General features: G+C 44.3%; 1 protein-coding gene across 1 annotated transcript in view; it reads right to left on the bottom strand.

Moving 5' to 3' along the window:
- Positions 1–20,897, bottom strand: part of LOC150057037 (cilia- and flagella-associated protein 337-like) — a 90,568-nt gene that overhangs the window by 58,044 nt on the left and 11,627 nt on the right. Inside the window, exons 3-4 of the mRNA XM_090341798.1 lie at positions 18,035–18,080; positions 9,116–9,162 (exon numbers count right to left, since the gene is read on the bottom strand). Coding sequence (XP_090197924.1) covers positions 9,116–9,162; positions 18,035–18,080 — 93 coding nt within the window. The remainder of the gene's footprint in view (positions 1–9,115; positions 9,163–18,034; positions 18,081–20,897) is intronic.

Below are 20,897 nucleotides of genomic sequence, written 5' to 3'. Positions count from 1 at the left end.
AAAATATAAAGGACAGGGTCCAGACCCTGAGTTCAAGCCCCAGTATTAGCAACAGAAAAAAGAGAAAGAAATAGGGTGGGGACAGAAAAGAGGGAAGGAATGGGAGGAAGGAGGGAGGGTAAGTGAAAGGAAGGAAGGGAAGTCTTCAAACTAGAATGAACTATGGACTACATTAGATAAAACGAATACATGCGAATGCTCCGGCAATACAAAAGGACTTTGTTTTCTGAAGGACATTCCTCACCACTTTGTCAAGCACAAATCAACCGTTGAAGGTTGAATGACAGATGTTATAGAGGTTGATAGGGACAGCGGAGCGTAAATGAACTTAAAGTTACACTGTGAACTACTGCTAATTGAATAGTGTGTCAGAAAATAAAGCTTGTCTAAAATTATATTTAGTCAGGAGGAAAATAAGATGTCAGCAAAGTTACTCTTTCCACTTATGAGAAAAGAATCATCATATGCAGTACATATGCTTATGAGTATTCCTTCAGCCACCTCTTCAGTAACAAGTTAAGTTTTGAGCATTTTTAAAAAGCTTAACTAATTACAAATTAAAGGTGAATTTCCTTGTATACTAGCACCCATCTACCTACATTGTGCCTGTCCATCCTCCTTCCATCCTTCATCTGTCTTTTCTCCCTCTAGCATTCTCATTTCATCTACTTTATCACCAGCATCCATCCATCTGTTCACACATCCACCTATCCATTTATCCATCCATCCATCCATCCATCCATCCATCCATCCAAACTTTAACAGGTATTCATGAATGAAGTTCTAATCCCTATCCTGTAGAAGATCCTGGTTTGGTGAGAGAGACAGATTATGGACAGAATATAACCATGGAGGTATGTACAAATCACTGAGGATGCATGTGTGCAGAAGAGAGAAGGGCTTCCCTAAGAAGAAGATGCCTATGGAGGCCTAGCAGGGGACCACAGTCAGGAAGATGCTTGGAAACCTGAGTGATGGAGATGCTTATTAGACGTATACCTGCTTTAGAGCACGGGACTCATCAGAGGTATGAGGCGCCATTCCAGAATGAACCAGAAAAATTAAGCAGGGCTTTCAGGCTAGAATGATTTGTAGATTCCACCTAATCTACCAGCTAAGGAAAGTTACTGATGGAGAGAGAGACATCACCTCAGCACCCACCATCTTTTCTGCTATCCTTTAGTCTGGATCACCATCACCATAGAGTGATAAGTCAAAAGCTAGAGCAAGTCATACAAGGGTCAAACCCTTCAGTGAAGACCTCACCACAAGCTCTGGGTCACTTGACTTCCTTAATGCTCTGATCTTATGTCCTCATTCTCAAAGAGCAGGTGTCCTGCCCCAGCTACTTTGCTGTTCCACTAACCATCCAATATGCTCCATCTGAGAGCATGTCTCTGGCTCCATCTTTCCTTCCCTTCCTCCCTTCCTCCCTTTTTTCCTCCCTCCCTCTTTCCCTCCCTCCCGTCCTCCTCCCTTCCACCTTCCTCTCTTTCACTCTTCATTCTCCCTCTCTTTTTGTGCCAGTAATAGGGCTTGAACTCAGAGCTTTGTACTCTAGTTTAGCTTTTTTACTCAAGGTTGGAGGTTGGCACCTCTACTTCTTTGGTGGTTAGTTAGAGATAAGAGTATCAGCTGTCATGAATTTTCCTGCCCAGATTATCTTTGAGCCATGATCCTCAGATCTCAGCCTCCAGAACAGCTAGAACTATAGGCAGGCACCCCCAGTACCTGGCTTTATCTCTTCTTTAGGCAAAAAATGCTCATCCCACAGGAGAGCTTTCTTCCCCACCTCCCTGATCCAGTGCCAACCGCTAATGAGCCCATATTGGCTGCCCTATTGAAAACTGTACACACATAGGGACATATGTGAATTTTTTTGCCAGTCCTGGGCTTGGGCTCAGGGCATGAGCACTGTCCTCTGTCCTTGGGCTTTCTCAAGGCTAGATCTCCACCACTTGAGTCTCAGCACCACTTTTGGTTTTTTTCTATGTATGTGGTACCGAGGAATCGAACCTGGGTCTTCGTGCATTTTAGGCAGGCACTCTACCACTAGGCCAAACTCCTAGCCCGACATATGTGAAATTCATACATCCTCTTACTGGACTTTTTCCATAGCATTTATCGACTTTGAACATATCAAACAGCTTACTGAATGTGGACGTTTTCTCTTACTCTAGACTGCAACTCCATGATAGTGAGATCTCTGGGTTTTTCTATTTTGCTTTATGCTCACTAGGAAGGTGCTCTACCACTTGAGTCACACCCTCTATCTGAGACCTCTGCTTTGTTTGCTGATATAACCCAAGTAAGCATACCCATGCCATGGCAAAGACACATATATTGCAGATGCTCAGTCAATATTTAATGAGGGAGGACCGGGAGTTTGGCCTAGTGTAGAGTGCTTGCCTAACATGCATGAAGCCATGGGTTTGATTCCTTGGTACCAGATACACAGAAAAAGCTGGAAGTGGTACTGTGGCTCAAGTGGTAGAGCACTAGCCTTGAGAAAACTCAAGGACAGTGCCCAGGCCCTGAGTTCAAGGCCCAGGACTGGCAAAAAAAATTAATGAGGGAAAACAAGATCAGACACTTCACAGAGTTAGGATGAAAAGAGGAAGAACATTTATTATTATTATTATTATTACTTATGCCAGTTTCAGTGTTTGAACTCAGGTCCTGGGCATAGTCCCTGATGTTTTCTTGCCCAAGGCTAATGCTCTACCACTTGAGCTACTGCTTTAGTTCTTCTTTTTCAGGTAGTCAATTGGAAATAATACTCTCCTAGACTTTCCTGCCTGGGCTGGTTTTGAACTGCAATACTCAGATCTCAGCCTTTTGAGGAATTAGGACTACAGGTGTGAGCCACTGGCACCTGTCAACATTAATTTTTGATGGATGTGAAACACAAGATGATTGTAACTTCTGAAGTCCTGTCCTTTTTGTTCTCTGTGGGACAATTGAATGTCCCACATTATAGTGTGTCTATGGATTTTATGACGTTTCTCCCTGTCCCGGGGGTAGATGGTCACTAACAAAATCCATTTATTTTGAATATTGACCAAAATAGAAGCAACCTGTTAACATAATTTACTGCTTATCCTGTAATCATTGACTTTCCTAATGGTCTTATTTGAAGCTTACAAGAAAAGAAAGAGAAAAGAAAAAGAAAAGAATAAGAAACTAGGAACTGGTAACTCACACCTTTAATCCTTGTCACTCAGGAGACTAAGATCTGAGGATCACAGTGTGAAGCCAGTACAGACAGAAAAGCCCATGGGTCCAACGAACTACCAAAAAGCCAGCAGTGGAAGGATAGCTTAAGGGGTAGAGCTCCAACCTTGAGTGAAAAAGTCAAGCAGGGCCAGGAGTTTGGCCTAGTGGCGGAGTGCTTGCCTAGCGTTTGATTCCTTGGTACCACATACATAGAAAAAAGCCAGAAGTGGTGCTGAGGCTCAAGTGGTAGAATGCTAGCTAGCCTTGAAAGTCCAAGGACCATGATCAGGTCCTGAGCTCAAGCCCAGGACTGGAAAAAAAAAAGTCAAACCAAGGTGTTGAGCTCAAGCCCCAACACTGGCATAATATAAGAGGAGTAGGGACACAGGGTGCTGGTGGCCATGCCTGTAATCCTAGTTACTCAGGTGGTTGAGATCTAAGGAGAGAGAGAAAAAGAGAGAAGAGAGAGAGAGAGAGAGAGAGAGAGAGAGAGAGAGAGAGAGAGAGAGAGAGAGAGAGAGAGGAAAAATGTCAGAGGCTCTTATCTCCAGTTAATCAGCAAACAATCCAGAAGTGGAGGTATGGCTCAAATGGCAGAGTGCCAGCCTTGAGCAAAAAAGCCAAGAGTGTGAGGCTCTGCATTCAAGACCCAGTATGACACACACACACACACACACACACACACACACACACACACACACACACACACACACACACCGCTATTCAAAGACCAAAGAAAAGGAGGACCCTCTGTCTACGGGAAAATGAAATTCTGCTTATCCATGTCTTGTTTCACAGTGGCCTTCGAGAGTGTGTCTCTGCTCCATCACACCCTTGGATGCCTTCTGATGTTCCTAAAATGAGGGTCGCCTCCACTGCAAAGCCAGCAAATGCACTGCCACCCCCAAGCCTGGGGAAACCATTAGTTTATAAAATTCGAAAGAGCTGACAAAGATCTGGCTCCTCTCCAGTCCCACAAAGCAGTGGCTCCTCTCATGATAAACTCTGCCTACTTACTCAGAACTCAACAACTTCCTTCTCCTTGTTCCTCATGGTTTCCAGATGGCCACCAGCTGGTCAGGACTATTTCTTGCATTTGAATCCCTTTCTCCATTCTCTTTGCTTTGCTTTTCCATCTCCTACGTCTGTCTCTCCTCCTCCACCACCTACCAGTCTAAACCCATCTTTGGAAGAACCTCTCTCCCAAGAAAATCTTGAGGATTTTTTAGAAGTATTACTTCCTTTTTTTGATGATTTTGGGTTGGGGATCGTCAGATGCAGAGCTACGCAAAGGCCTCTGCTCTCCTTGTCAGCAGGGGAACAGCTGTCTCTGAGCACAGGCACAAGGCTCTAAACGGACTATTTGCTGATCGTGCTGTGGGCCCAGCCTTTGCAGAAACACAACTAGATTATTGTTGATTATTGATAATAAATGGCATTTGTTGATTTTCTAGGTAACCAGAAGCTGCTTTGAAATGACAAACTGGACGGAAATGTGACATCCTGCACCTTCAGCTGCATCAGTGAGGCCAGTGAGTGTGCCCCCATCAGGGATTTGTGAGGTCCCCTGGGAGACCCCTGCATTGGGAGGTTTCTGTATACACACTGCTTTGCCTGGCTGGTGGTGAGACACCGCTGGGAGAGGAGGGGCTGCACAAGGAATGTGTAGAATGTGTATGTGTATATGTATGTTAATAAGAGATGTGTGGGTTGACTCTATACAGATGATGATGATGATGATGTATGTGTGTGTGTGTATGTGTGTGTGTGTGTGAACACAAGGAATCTGTGGGTGACCATGTACAAAGAAACAAGTGTGTATGTATGGGTGTGTGTGCACATGTGCAGATGTGTGTTTGTGTGTTAGGTACTGGGAAGGGTCGCTGGAATGTGTGGGTGGTGTGTTATCTTGTGGGTCAGATGTCATCCACAGGGAGTCTGATCTGTAACGTAATCTGGACATGTGAAATGAGAGCCTTGGGAAAACACGGGATGGAGGTGTCAGCTATGAAAGGCTTGGGGTGGGGTTGTCAGCCATGGAGGATCTGGAGTGGAAATATCCCTCATTGAGTGCTTCAGTATGGGTGTCCACTGGGGAGGACATGGATGCAAATGTTAGCCAGGGTGCTGGCCTTGAATCTTGAGGTGTTATGGGATGTATTTTGGGATGTATATAGGCTCCTGGGTGCAGGATGGCGTGGGGGTGTTTGTAAGGGGCTGGAAGGAGGGCTCCCTCAGCTTTCTCTGGGTGAGCGTCCATGAGCATCTGTGCCTGTGACCTCCATGTTCACAGAGGACCTCTCAGCATCCCACCTGCAAGCCCGCCTTGCTGTGTCATGGTGCTAGTGATTGACCATTGCTCACCAAAGATTCCAGGCCATAGCAGCTCTCCCTTTGAAGCTCTGAATCATCAAAGGCTTTTTGCCTTTGTCTCTACTGAAACAGCCTTCAGTGGACAGCTTGCCCTGGGTGGCAGCTCCTCCCAGATCCACTGCAATTCCTTAAGGGCATTCAAGTGTCCCTAGTGGTTATCATAGCCTTTTCCACAGTGACTAACACCCCTAAGGATGTCTTAGTCCATAAGAGCTGGAACTCTCCTTCTCCAGGCCCACAGAGGGAGCATTCTCCTTGCCCATCACTTTACAAAAGAGGCCCCAGGGTTTGTGTTCAGTCTCCAGAGGAAATCTTCTTCCCCTTAAACAGAAATAAAATGCTCCAAAGAGATGGCGCTTTTATAATTTTATCCAGCAGCTGAAAAACTATCAATGATGCATTCTTTCACAGGTATCCTGGGTTTCCCCATTAAGGGTTTTGTTTTGGGGTGTGTGTGTGTGTGTGTGTGTGTGTGTACTGGTCTGGTCCCAGGGCTTGAATTCAGGGCCTGGGTACTGTACCTTAGCTTTTTCACTAGAAGTTAGTGCTCTGTTACTTGAGCCACAGCTCTACTTCTGGCTTTTTGGTCTATATTGGAGATGAGAGTCTGATAGCATTTCCTGTCCAGGCTGACTTTGCATCACAATCCTCAGATCTTATCCTTTTGAGTAGCTAAATTGCAAGAGTGAGCCACTGTCACCCAGTCCAGGAGAACATGTTGAACAGTCTATATTTGTGTTTATTGTGCAAGATCAGTGCTTAACAAGAAGAGCCAGTAAGCTCCTCAAGAATGCAGCTTGTATTTGTCCCCAGGCTCCCAGCTAGGGAATCTGAAGGATACCATACTTTGCTTAGGCTTAACCATAGAACTACCTGGACCTAAAGCATAGAGCTGCCTGGAACTGAACCATAGAGTTGCCTGGAATGGAACCACAGAGCTGCCTGCCATCACAGATGCTCCACAGTACCAAGGAGCCTCCTGGGTTTCTATGCTGCTTCCTGGGTACATGTTGCAATATTGAAAACGTCATCCAAAGGCACAGGCCAAAGCAAAGTGACAGGTGGGTGGATTGATTATGGTCTGAACAGGACAACTGCACAGTTGACCCTTCATACCTGCAGGCCCCACATCCTCAGATCCAGACAACCACTGACTAAACAAATATCCAGGAAAAAAATAGTTGCATTTTCACTGAATGTAGAAAGATCCCTTTGCTTGCGATTATTCCCTGAATAAGGCAGTGCGACAATGATTTTTCACATAGCATTTCCAATATATCAGGTATTAGAAGTCATCTAAAGATGAGTTAGAGGATATGGAGCGATGTTTGTAAGTTCTATGCAAACACATTGCCATTTAAAATAATGGCTGTATAGGAAGTGCCTGAATATTTTGGTATGGGGTGAGGATTTCTACACCCACCCCCCTGAGAATACTGAGGGATGACTATACTTTAGAGCAGCTAAATAATATGTTGATTATAGCTTGAACGGCAGCTATAGTAATTTCAGTCAGTCTTTCCTTTCTGCTTGACAAAGTATTCTTGAACATTAGAGCCAAAAGCTAGGGGTTGTTATTTGCTGATTTCCCTCTTTCTATGTATGTAGGAAAACTTCTCCAGATCCTAAAAGCAGACCAAGCATCTACACCTCCCCTCCCCTTCCCTTTGTCCTTCCAACATAGGGTAGGGTTTTGGCAAGTGTGCATTTGCCACTTGAGCCTCAAACCCCAGAACACTCTGTACATAACCTCTTGATGCTGAGTTAAGTGACTACCCTGCCCTGGCGCTCCTTCTGCATATACCTCTGGTATATACATGTATATACCTGAAAATACCGCCCTTTAGGGTGGGAATGAGGTGAAGGCCTTATTGTTTTCAGGTTATGAGTAAGAACACTGAGTCAGAGGTAAGTACCCAATTAAAGTCAAGTCAGTGGACAGAGACCACACCTTTGAGTGGGTGTGTCACATCCTCTTAGTGTTAAAATTTGGATACAGAATGTATCTAAAGGCTTATATGCTGAAGGCTTGGACTCTGGCCCACGGCATTCCAGGGAATGGTGGGAGGGACCTTTAAGAGGTGGGACTTAATGGGAGGAAATGGGTCATTGGGCCAAGAATGCTCTTCAAATGGCTAGTGGAACCCTGGCCTCTTCTTTTCCTATCCCTTTCTATGCTTCCTAGCCACCATGAGTTGAACAGGCTTCCTTCGCCATGACGGTCACGGTGTCTCTGCAGATCAAGTGACCATGGTCAGATACCTCTGAAACTGTGGGCCAAATAAACACTGTTTTCCCCTCTTAAGTCAATTTCCTCAGGCATTTTGTCTCACATACCCTCGCTCCCCAACATTTATGAATTGAGTGCCCACTGAGAGACAGGCGTTTCCTTGCCTGACAGTGTGTGTTCTGTTAGGAAAAAAAATACCCACGTCTACACAACCTGATGTGGGAAAGGCCCTGGTGTGGTGCAGACTATGAGCATCACTGAGGGAGGGGCAAAGGCCAGGCTTAGAGAGATTTTCTAGAAGAGATGTAGAATTAGAACCAAGTACTAAAAGGGAAAGGACTTCAAAAGACTGAGATGGAGGAAAAGATATACTTGTAGGACCGGGAGTTTGGCCTAGTGGTTAAAGTGCTTGCCTAGCATGCATGAAGACCCGGGTTTGATTCCTAGGTACCACATACATAGAAAAAAGCCGGAAGTGGTGCTGAGGCTCAAGTGGCAGAGCTCTAGCCTTGAGAAAGTCCAAGGACAGTGCTCAGGCCCTGAGCTCAAGCCCAGGACTGGTAAGAAAAAAAAAAAGATATACTTGTAGTACAGGTCAAGTAGCCATAACTAACTAATGAATGCAGGGGGAAGTGGCATTTGGCACCACAGTTATCACCTCTGCTCTTTCCATATGATAGCTCCATCTACACATCCTCTTAGTTGGCTGCAGAAGTCTCAAAGCTTTAGGGCAGCTTGGTCCCTGACTTATGCTATAGAGCCCTCCCACCAATTGCAGCCAGAAACTGATAACTAGAGTGGGAAAGAAACTTCTGTTGTGAGAAGCCATTGAACTTTGGAGACTATTTGTTACAAGATTTATTGACCATGACTTTCAAAAGTCACTCCATGATTATGTTCTATCTGACCCTTTGAACATTTTATGTGTGGTTAGAATGTTCATCCTGACCTGTGCTGGGGTGAACTTTGTTTTCATGAGTCTGTCCCTGGGACCAAAAGGTATACTGTGATGTCATAAAGTGCTTTGTGAATGAATCAGTAGCACTTTGAAGTCTGCAGTGATGGTACATCCATGGTAGCTATCTCAGCAAAGTTGAGAAATGAACACTTCAGGGAGTAGAAATATAACATGACACTCTGACCTTATAATCTGAAATTTTAAACTATCTTGAGCACATTTGTGAGCTTTTTTTTTAACTTACTGCAAGTAGTTATACAGAAAGATCCTACCTTTGCTTTATAAAACAAAGTGTCATTTCCTTTATTTTGATATTGCATTTCAATTTCAATATTTACCTTAATAATTCACCTACAGATGCCCAAATCAGAATGTTCACACACCCCTGCAATACAATTAAAAAAGAGAAAAATAAATTTCTTACAGAAATGAAAATTCCATTCATCTCAACCATGCTCAAGCTTGAATTCTCTTGGCAGCGACAACAAACAAGTTTTCCCTTTAAAAGGAAATGGAGCCCAGTGCTGGTAAGCTGACGCCTGTAATCCTCGCTATTCTGGAGGATGCTGGGATCTGAGGATCAAGGTTAGAAGCCATCCCAGGCAGGAAAGTTTGCAAGACTCTTATCTTCAAGTAACCACCAAAGAGCTGAAAGCAGACAGATGGCTCAGCTCCTGAGTTCAAGCCCCAATACCACTACAAAACAAACACACAAACCAATAAAATAAAAGAGGATGGATGTTTTTTAGCTTTTGCTCTCTCTTTCCAGAAAGAAGGACTTCTGAAATGAAGAGTCCCTGGAGCTCCATAACTTTGAAGGGGACATGAGCATGGCCAGACTGTCCTGGCTAAGTGCCAGGCTTCAGAGTCCCAGGGGAGCTTCTTATCACACTTGATCCTGCACTTGAGGACCTCTATTCCCTGCTGCCCGCCTCTCACAGCAATCTGCACAATGGCAAGTATTCTCCTGATATCAAAATTCTGCTAATCTGTCAGTGGTCAATACTTGGTATTTTCTGGGATTGGTGTGATGGACTGAAGGTTATTTCCCTGGATAGGTGACTGGTACTATATCCATTCAATGTTTCGCATGTTCTATTTCACAAAATCCTCATGATAATCCTACATAGTAGCCAGATGTGGTAGCACATGCCTATAAAACCCATCATTTAGGAGGCTGAGGCTTGAGGATTGAGAGTTGAAGGCCAGTTTGAACCATATAAGGAGACCATGTCTAAAAAATGAAAAAGAATCCAACTCTCTCTCTCTCTCTCTCTCTCTCTCTCTCTCTCTCTCTCTCTCTCTCTCTCTCTCTCTCTCTCTCTCTGTGTGTGTGTGTGTGTGTGTGTGTGTGTGTGTGTGCACATGTGTGGGTCCTGGAGCTTGAACTTAGGCCCTGGGCACTTTTCCTCAGCCTTTTTTGTGAGAGTCATATAGCCTTTTCTATCTGAGGTTGGCCACAAATGGTGACCTATAGATCTCAGCTTCCTGAGTGGCTAGTATTACAAGTGTGAGCCACTATCACCTATCTTAAGAAATATTCCAATTTTTATGACGACTAATTACAGCGCAATGGGGTCAGCAGTTTTACTATCCCCATTTCAGACAGCGAGTCTGAAATTGGTGGCTTGCTCAAGGCAATAGAAGTTGTAAGCAGCAGAACTGGATTTGCTAAAACTTGCCTTGGTCTTTGAGCCCAAGTAGATTAATCCTGAAAGAAGCTGAGGTCTTGACATTGCAGTAGGGAATACCATTTTCTTACCAGCCTGGATGCCAATGGAACCTCAGCCTGCTGGATGTGCTCCCCCCTCCTCTCTCTCCCCCCCTTCCCTCTCTCTGGCACACACCACAAATTGTGTGTCATGTGCCTATGTAGTTTTTTTACAGTTCATACTCGGTTAATAGGAATTACATGAGCATCACTGGGTCTGTCACTTTTCTATGTTATCGTACCAGTTAGAAACTCATTTTATTTCATAGAATCCCCACTTTCTGCTCCCCTCCTTCCATGCCTCTCCTCCAGATCCATGTATCTTAACCCCCCCTCCCAACTCCAATCCCCAGAGCCCTGCCACCCACGTCCTCAACCTGTTCCCTCACTGCCCATCTTCTCCCCACGGTTTAATTTCTACCAAGTCAAATGGGGATTTTCTCAGCCTGTCATGTCTCAGATGACATTCACCTCGTCCCTCCTTTTCCCTTCTACCCTCCCAGCTCCTCCCTTCTCTCAGCTCCTCGCTTGTGTTCTTAAGGATAGGAATTAAGTTCTTTGCTCCTATTTTTCCTGCTAATCTACCAAGGATGGGGAATGTCCAGCTCACAAGGTCATTTAGAACATGAAATCATTTTGTCCATGAAATCATTTGGTATATTTTCATTGGATGCTCAAGATCCTCTGCTTTTGTTGATAGTTTTGTGTGGCCTGTGAAAAATGTCATAAATATTTAGCCCTTGGAAGTAAAAGGCCCTCTTGTTCCCCCTCTTACCAGGGACCCTTGATTGTTGTTCTTAGGCTGTCTCCCCTAAGCTGGTGAGACTTGTATGTGGCTCCCCAAATTGGAACTTGCATCTTCTGACAGGACCCTCATACTTGACCTAGGATCATCTATGATACTTCATTCTCAACACTTACAATATCAAACCTATGACCTTAGCTCAGCCAGCTAGGAAACTTGGTGGCTCCATTTGCTTCCACTCTCTTGGTGCGTCCCAGGATTCTATATTCCTGAGGCAGCTAGGGAAGATAGCTGAGAAAGCGTTCAGCCTGGTGTCTGGCATAGAGATGGGGCCTCATACATGTAGTTTCTCTCTCCTTTGCTCTCTGCTGCCTGCCTAGTGTTTATGTAGGCCTCAGGTCTGACCACTGGTGATGGGAGCACCAGCCTTCACCCAGGTCTCTCACCCATCACGTCTGGAATGGTGCCTGGCTTAAGACCCCAGAGCTCAGCCTGTATTCTCCACTGAACCACCCATTCGACCACATCAAATAGTCCTCTTCAGCCCATGGCCCTCCCCTTGCTGCTTTCCTGTCTCCGAAACCAAAATAGTAATCAGGTAGGAATTAGTTTGGGTTGAAATGCCCTTTAGTTTGTCTTTCAAGGTCAGTGGGAAAGAAACTCATTCACTCAAACTTTTCATTCCTGTTTCTCACATTAGAGATCATTCCTTCAGTCTACCTGTCTGTCTCATCTTCTTTCTCGCCTCGCCTCTGTCTCATCTCTGTGGCTTCTTCACATTATCCATTCATCAGATATTCTCATTCTACCCAGGTTTCTGTGTCCTTCAAGATTGATGCAATTGTTTCACTTCAAAAGATAAAGGTTAGCTGGGTGCCAGTGGTTCATGCTTGTAATCCTAGCAACTCAGGAGACTGAGATCAAAGCCAGCTCATGCAGGAAAATCTGTGAGGCTTTTTACCTCCAATTAACCAGAGAAAAGCTAGAAGTAGAGGTGTGGCTCAAGTTTTTTTTTTTTGCCAACTTTGAGCAAAAAAACCTAAAGGACAGCACTGAGTTCAAGCCCCAGTACCAGCACAAGAAAGAAAGAAAGAAAGAAAGAAAGAAAGAAAGAAAGAAAGAAAGAAAGAAAGAAAGAAGTTGCCTTACTTGCTCTTGTTAAATGGTTCTTTATTTCCTCTGAGTTCCTCCAGTATGAAAAGTCAAGATAATAACTAGGCCCAGTAGCTCAGACCTATAATCCTAAGTACTGAGAGGTCCAGAATGGAGGGATATGGCAACCTCATGAAAAAAAAAGTCATGAGACTTCATCTGAACCAATGGCTAGGTAGGGTGATATGTGTCTATCACCCTGGCTAAGGGAAAAACTCAAATGCCTCTCTGGGGAAATACAAATAGGAGGACTATAGCCCAGGCCAGCCCGAGCATAAAGTAAGACTACCTTGAAAATAACCAAAATAAAAAGTGTCATGGCTCAAATGGCAGAGTACCTGCTAGCAAGTGTGAGGTCCTGAATTCAATCTCCAGTACTGCCAAATAAATGAAGAAACAAACCTGGCACTATCACAGGATTTGTTGAGTTCCTAATGTAAGGACTGATTCCATCACTCTTAAAATAACTTCAAGAGGTAAAGGTTCATCTGAGGACGAAACAGATTTGAAGCTAAATTACCCAGAGTTGCATTGGGATTTGACAGCCAAGTCCATTACTCCTGTGATTTTGTTTTTGTCTTCCAAAAGGTGTTTTTATATGTGTGTGAATGTTTGTGTGTGTGCATGTGTGCTCTGTGTGTGTGTGTGTGTGTGTGTGTGTGTGTGTGTGTGTGTGTGGCTTGAATCAGGGCCTGGGCACAGTCCCTTAGTTATTTTGCTCAATGCTGGTGCTCTACCACTTGAGCCATAGCTCTAGTTCTGGCTTTTTGATGGTAAAATGGAGATAAGAGTCTCACAGACTTTCCTGCAAGAGCTTGGTCAAGGCTTGATCCTTAGACCTCAGCCTTTTGAGTAGCTAGGATCACAGGTATAAGCCCCCAGTTCCTAGCTCCAAATGGTTTAAATTGCCAAGTCCGTATATTAGGTTTGTCTAATGGGCCTAGTTATAATCCGAGAACATAAATTTGGGTTTCTTGCTTTCAGACTTAATATACTACAATACCAAATGAGTTTAGCAATTTATGAAAGTAATAATAGTCCCCAGATTTTTATTTTTATTTTGCTCTGGTAACAGATGATGATTAGCCTTAGGACAGAGTAACCAGTGACAGTCTGATAATAGGCTTCTTAGTTTTGCTGGTCTCCTTTCTCCCAGGTCTTCCTTTGAAAGAGAGAAAACCTGAGAGCTCATTGTAATTCTGAAGTCATGTTGCTCCCTACTCTTATTCAAACCATCTCAGGGGCTTTGTTGACATTATCTGTCGTTGGCTATAATCCATCTTTCCAGGGAAGTTACCAGCCCATCAAATAATACCCTTCCTTCTGCAGAGACCCAAGGTTTGAGATCACCTCCTGACTACCAAGGCCAGCAGTTGCCAGGCCAGTTGCCTGCAGTATACCCCTAGCTGCCTGCACCACACCCCTGGGCACATTTCTACAGAGTAATATTTACAGTGCTGGATGGCTGGGCACTGTGAAGCTTAATGAGATTCTTAATAAAAGCAGCTTTCATTAAGATAGGGGGCACATGCAATGTGCCCTTGCTTTTGAGGAGAGGACGACTCAGTACAAGACGAATGCTCCCCCTTGGCTTGGAAATCATACAGGTCAAGTGCCTTGTCATGCATTAACAGCCTTTTTAAGTTGCTAGGCAGACTGAGGGGAACAGCCTAGATAAATGAAGGCAGAGGAATCATGCGATCTGTCTTGGTAACATCAACGCTGAGACACAGCAGCTGCATTTAAACAGAGCAATTTGCTAAATGAGGGCTTGGATCCTTTCCAGGTAGCCAATGTGACACTGGGCTTGGAGGAATCCTTTCTTCAATCATGCATCTGTCCAGATGGAGACATGAAAGGCCAGGTTACAGCTACCATTGCAGCAGCAGCAGCAGTAACAACTTTGAAAGCCACACATAAAACACCGTTGGTATAGGCAATGAAGTTATATGTCTCCAGAGAAGCTGCTTCCAGCCACATGATAGCAAACATGGGGCTCTCTGTGTGCACATCTGCCTGGCGCATGGCCCACCAGAAGCACAGAAGGCAGCTGACATAGTCTTTGTATAGGATATAGTATAAGGACAAGGTTAGTGGGCAGAAATACTGTTATGCCCTATGTTGTTTTGATGGTAGACTTTTAAATCATTTTATATGCATCCTTGTCTTAATTTTTCTAGGTCAGTTTTAAAATTCCTAAGATAAATTAAAGAATTGTCTTAGCTTTCTGACACAGTCCTTCTCTGTTTGGCCTTTTCCCCCATTCCTAATACTCAAGTCTACCATGGACTGAAGACTTCCCTAGGTTCAGGAGATAGACCAGATGACCACTCAGTTCAAGGACCTCAGAATCTACAAAATACATTGGTTGATCAATGATTAGGACATAGACTAAACTGACCGGGCCAATTGGCATTGCTGGAGGGGTATTTGTAACAATTGTGATAAAATAGGTGACCAACAGACTTCATTAGATTGTAATGGGGGCATTTAAAAAACCCAATTCCATTGACTGATTTTATTCTGTGCCCCAACCTTGTATTATTTTTATTATTATAATAGAAATTTTCCAGGGACAAGGATTTATCTGAATTATCCCTCAGCCCTGTGAGTCTCTGCTTCATTAGTGAGCAGTCCCACCCCACACTGGAACTCACTGAGTGAGCAGTGGCCCTTCTACCTTCCATGCTGGCCTCAGCTTCTGTTTGTTCCTGACTTAGGAGAAAAAGTTTAATTGGATGAATCACCAGCAGCACTTCCTATGACATCTTGGGGAAAATTATAGTTTGCTTAGGAAGAACTCAGGAGCACTTCCCTTATTATTGTGGTTTCTGGTCTACACAGGGAGAATAATGTATGTTTTAGTCTATATGTCCCAGCAAACTTTCTCAGCAGCAATTTTTTTTTCTGTATTGGAAGTTTCCTATCATCAGGGCAAAATCTGCCAGAGACAACTTGAAAACAAACAAAGAAACTAAATGGAGCTTTCCCTAGGGCATGAGTATGACCTGGCTCTCATTCCATCATCACAAACTGTCTTGAGCCTGGTTTCTTCTTCTGGACATAAAGAACAGAACATTATTTGAAGGATGATTTTTTTCTTAGTTCTCCCATGGATGGCACCTAACCAATGCCCTTTTCATCCATAGAGGGAAAAAGCTAATCCCCACATAAGAGGAATGACTTAGGTCATAGCCGGTTCAGATTTTAGCAGGAAGGATCTTGACATCAAAGACTTCAGAGGATAGGAAAGGAATTGATATGTCACGGGGCAATACAATAGAGCCATTACATTCTGGGCAGGCTCCAATTCGGTTCAATCCTCTCAACAAGGAAAAGGCTCCAAAAGGGCATAAAAGTTACACATGAGCCCTCTTGAAAAATAGGGTTCTTTATAAACCAAGTGTAATATAGATGACTATTTTTTTAAAGATCTGTACATGATTCTGAGCTGAGTGCAATAGTCTAAAGAAGTTTCCAGAACATTCACTCATGGAAGCAGCCTTCACAATAGGTGATGATGAATAAGGTTCCTGGCCTTTGTCAAGCCCAGGGTAAATGTGGCTTTCTTTATGTTAATTGAGACTAAGTCTAAGGTTCTGAGGATACAAGACAATCAAGAAGCATGCAAATTGCAAAAACCTGAGAGCTGCCAAAGGATGATTAGGTGACAGATTAGGTGATAAGCCAGGCAGTCCTTGCTTCTGCTTATAAATAAACTTGTTTATTGCACACAACCTGAGGCTCTGTGAAATGGCACCTGAACTATTTAATACTTCATTCCCTTTGAGCCTTTTCCCCCCTCAGCCTAAAGAAAATGTGATTTTCTTTTTTTAAAAAACGAGCATCCAGTGAGGTCTCAACTACAGTTGGAAAATGTCATGACGTTTATGGAATCTAGCTTTATGAAGGGGCACCTTCGATTGGCATTTTACTCCATTTCATGGCTGTTAATGAAGCAGCACACATACCAGCAACAAAGATGAAAGGAGCAGAAATGGAAAACGATATTTGAAATAAAACGCAGCCCTGATTTGCTAAGACCCTAAAATGGAAAGCAGGAGCTGTTAGACTAGGCCTTATCCACACTGAATCCACTAGGGGGCAGTAGATGATCGAGTCTCCCTCAGGCAGACTGGAATGACTGCACCTGAAGGATGGCAGGTCCTTTACAGCAAGTGAGCAGTGCGGCAGGCATCAGTGACAGGTGTGGAGGGCCAGCCCGTTATTGCTGCCATTGCAGTCTGTCAGAGGGTGAAGTGAAATGGATCATTTGCATTTTTACAGGCGAACTTGCATTCTAATGAACTGCCAGTGTCTCCTGAACCTGCCCTGGCTTCTGCAGGACCACACCCAGGAGAGCATAGCCGGGAAGAGGTAGAGCTTGGAACCCCCATTTACTGGGAGGAATCCCCCAAAGGGGCTTTCCCCTGCTACCCTGTCTCTTGGTTATCATTCCTACAGGGGACTCCGAGCTAAGGGGCTTGTGACACAAGTCTAGGGCAGCATTCCTATCCTCTTCTGTGTGAATGGAGTTCCCCTAGAGGTGGGTAGTCTGCAGCTTGTTTTGGCTTCCCCACTAGGCTATAGATCTCTGTAGAAGTGCCCACTGAAGGCTGGGCTCCTCATGTTTAAAAGCATCTGCTTTAAGGAAAGTAGAGGTGGCAACAGAATGGAATTAGGAAGTGAGACGAGGTAGGGTGTGTGTCCTTTTGCTCTTCCCTCTTTAGAGTGGGAGGATCCACCACCGGCTTTCACTGTCCTGTCTAGAGATAAGCTAGAGCACCACATCATCAGCTGTGCTGGCATCATTCTGACCCCTCCTCCTCCAGGGAAATTTGCATTTGTGACTGATTTCTCATTCTCCAGCCTGGTAAAGACTCCTGTTGTTCTTTTTCCTTATTCTTTGACTAAAGGGCTTTTCAGGCCTGTCTTTTCCCTTCCTTTCCCTTCCCATCCATTCTCTTATCTTCTCTTCCCTTCTCCTTCCCCTTCCCCTTCCCCTCTGTTCCCTTCCCTTTCTCTCGCTCCTCCTCCCCACCTTCCTTTCCTTTTTAGCCAGTATTGAGGCTTGAACTCAAGGCCTGGGTTCTATCCTTTAGCTTTTTCACTCAAGGCTGGCATTCTACACTTGAACCACACGGTCACTTCTGGCTTTTTGATGGTTAATTGGAGGTAAGAGCCTCACAGACTTGAAGTCTGCTTAGGCTGGCTTTCAAACAGTAATCCTCAGATCACAGCCTTCTGAGTAGCTGGGATCATAGGTGTGAGTGCCACCAACATCTGGATTTCCAGCCTATTTCTTCACACACATCTGGACACATCTGGAGGCTAAGTGTGTGCAAATTGCAGTCATCTTGTTCCAGTTGAAATCATAACTCTGCCAACTCTCGGGAGCAGAGACTCTTGGGAAAAATCACATAAAGATTTTCTGGGCCATGATTTCTCCACTCTAACAAATAGCAATGGTAATACCTTCCTCGTGTTTGAAAAACACTAAAGGCACCTGGCACAAGCAAGCACCGCACATGGGTTACTGTGAATTTCCTCTTTGTTTCTATCACAGCCTTGCCAGGCATATGCATCCATCCAATCTCCGCCCCACCCAACACCTTCTGGAAAGGACCCCAGGGGGATGTTTAGTCCTACCTGATCATCTCCATAGAGGACCAGGCACTTGTCAGGAGCCACAGAGCTAAGCAAAGAACACAAACACAGATCACCATCTTCAGACACAATACCAAGACAATAGATTGGCAGTGACACCTCGGGAAAAAAGAAGTCATTCATGCCATGCCCGGTGTGTAACCATTTTGGAAACAGGCATTAGATTACAAGACACTTAAATTAGAAGTGGTTTCTGATTCTCTTTAATCATTGATTTCTGCCATGAAGATTCAAAATAAGGAACTTATTTCAAAACCCATATGGGAGCTGTGAGAGCTTTAAGGTGATGGCTGGGCTGTAAGCTCTTGGGGCTGAGAGGCAACTTAAAAGAGGCTCCCCCCCCCCCGACACACCTTGGTCATAGGGCTTGAACTGAGGGCCTTGGGGCTGTCCCAGAGCTCTTTTTGTTCAAGTCTAGTGCCCTACCACTTTGGACCATAGCTTCACATCCAGTTTTCTGATGATTAATTGATAATAAGAGTCCCACGGGCTTTTCTACCCAGGCTGGGTTTGAACTGCAATCCTCAGATCTCAGTCTCCGAGTAGCTAGGATTATAAATGTGAGCCATCAGCACTGCTGAAAGAGGTTCTTGCTGGGTTCTGTGAATTAACCAGGAGTCCCTGCCTTTGAATCGGTGCCCTGTAACTGCTCTGTGGCACTTACTGCTGTCACCATGGACTCCAAGAAAGACTGGATTCACAGGTTTTCATCTTGTGAAAAGGCAAAGCTGCTCCTCAAATAAGCACATCTTCCTACTATCTTAAAGCATACAGCAAAACCTCAGGAAGCTACCTTGTTCTCATTTTGTTCAGGTGATAAAGGCATGGCAAGCTCTCCAGAATTACTTCAGACAAAGACTTAGGTAATGCTCAATTGCCCCTTACCTGAGAATTCAATTATACATAGTTTTCTTACCTCTTGCCTCTAATTCTCCCTACTTAACCTGAAGCCAATGTCTGGTCCCTGAAGATGGCTGAAGATGTACTGAAGTGCTGTCTTCCCATGGAGGCCATGTAAAAAGAAAATGTCCTTTCTCTGCCATTTCACTGTGTCTCTTGATTTGGCATTTGGGGACCAGTGCTCATACCTAACTTTGGGACTCCTAAATTTGGGATGTTGTGTCTAAAATCCCAGTTTCAGGACAGAATTAGCAGCTTGATGGAGGAGCAGGTACTCCCCTGACAGCATTAGACATCTCCCCCACTGGAAAGAAAGGAGGATGCACGTCAAGCTCTTTTCCATTTGTTTTCATCATTTTCTTGGCCATTATCAAATTTATGCTCTCCCAAATAAACTTTAGAATCAACTCAGTAAGCTTTCATTTCATTTCATTGTGATTCTGATCATCTTTACCATGTTGAATTTCTCTATTCAGGAAAACTGTGTCCATGAATTCAGCCATTCTTTATGTCTTTAGAAAGATTAGGGCCGGAGTTTGGCCTAGTGGTTGAGTGCTTGGCTAGCATGCATGAAGTCCCGGGTTCGATTCCTCGGTACCACATACATAGAAAAAAGCCAGAAGTGGTGCTGAGGCTCAAGTGGTAGAGCTCTAGCTTGAGAAAGTCCAAGGACAGTGCTCAGGCCCTGAGCTCAAGCCCAGGACTGGCAAAAAAAAAAAAAGAAATATTATTGGTAAAGTTATTTCTGAGCATTTTCCATACTCTCCAACCCATGTAGAAGCAGAGGGGGATGGCATTCTTAGAGGAGTCCCTGCAGCATTCCCGTCCTCTTTGTATGGGTATCTGGCTCCCAAGGTTGAGGTGGCACTGGCTTATTCCAAACTCAGAGCTGGGAATAACAATCCTTCATATAGGGAAAGACTTAAGCATAGCCAGGCAGGCAGGACAGCAGGGATGGCAAGCAAAAGGGACAAAGGCCTGGAAAGAGGAGGAGCATCAAATAGGAATTAGATAAAAAGCTATTGAGTGGTGTGATTCCCCCCCCCTCCCGCCCCCATCCCCAGCCCTCAAATCCTCAGTACTGTCTACAAATATACAAAATGCATAGGTTGTTTGGATTATTCATCAAAAAATCAGAGAAGGGGCTGAGTGGATGCAAAAGTTAGAGGGCTTGGCTGGGTGCAGCTGGCTCACACCCATAATCCTAACTACTCAGAAAGTTGAGTTATGATGGTTATGGTTTGAAGCCAGCCCGGGCAGACAAGTCTGTGAAACTCTTATCTCCAATTAACTAGCAAAAAGCCAGAAGTGGAGGCACAACTCAAGTGGTAGAGCAGAAGCTGGGAGTGGAGAATGGTGACTGAAAGTGCAAGGCACATTACTGGTAAGGAAGGGGAGGCCTGGCTTAAGTCTAGAAATTAATGACCTAACAACCACAAAACTTTATGGACCTGTATGGCCATATTAAATTTGATGAATAATTGATCAGTACCTATCTGGCTTCTTTATTTCCAAAGATAGGAGTATTCCACTTGAGATATTTCTTTGTGTTTCAGTATGCAGTAATTTGTGGATTGTAATTATAATTTTACAGATATTGTGGCAAATACAATACCTGTTGGTTCCTTTTCTTTTTATTTTTTGCCAGTCCTTGGGTTGAGCTCAGTGCCTGAGCCCTGTCCTTGGACTTTCTCAAGGCTAAAGTTCTACCACTCTAGCCTAGCACCATTTCTGGCTTTTTTTCTATGTATGTGGTACTGAGGAATCGAACCCAGGTCTTCGTGCATGCTAGGTATTCACTCTACTACTATGCCAAACTCCTGGCCCTGTTGTTTCCTTTTCTTCCCGCCCTAGAATCTAGGCAGATCAAAGATAAATGCACTATTTGTTCCTTAAAATTATTATGGATATTTGGAGATTCATTTTGGTCACTGGTATTATCTCC

This window comes from Megascapheus bottae, chromosome 11 (genome assembly GCF_031878675.1).
Source record: "Megascapheus bottae isolate mThoBot1 chromosome 11, mThoBot2.hap1, whole genome shotgun sequence".
Classification (NCBI taxonomy): domain Eukaryota; kingdom Metazoa; phylum Chordata; class Mammalia; order Rodentia; family Geomyidae; genus Megascapheus; species Megascapheus bottae.
This window is presented reverse-complemented; position numbering and strand designations above follow the sequence as displayed.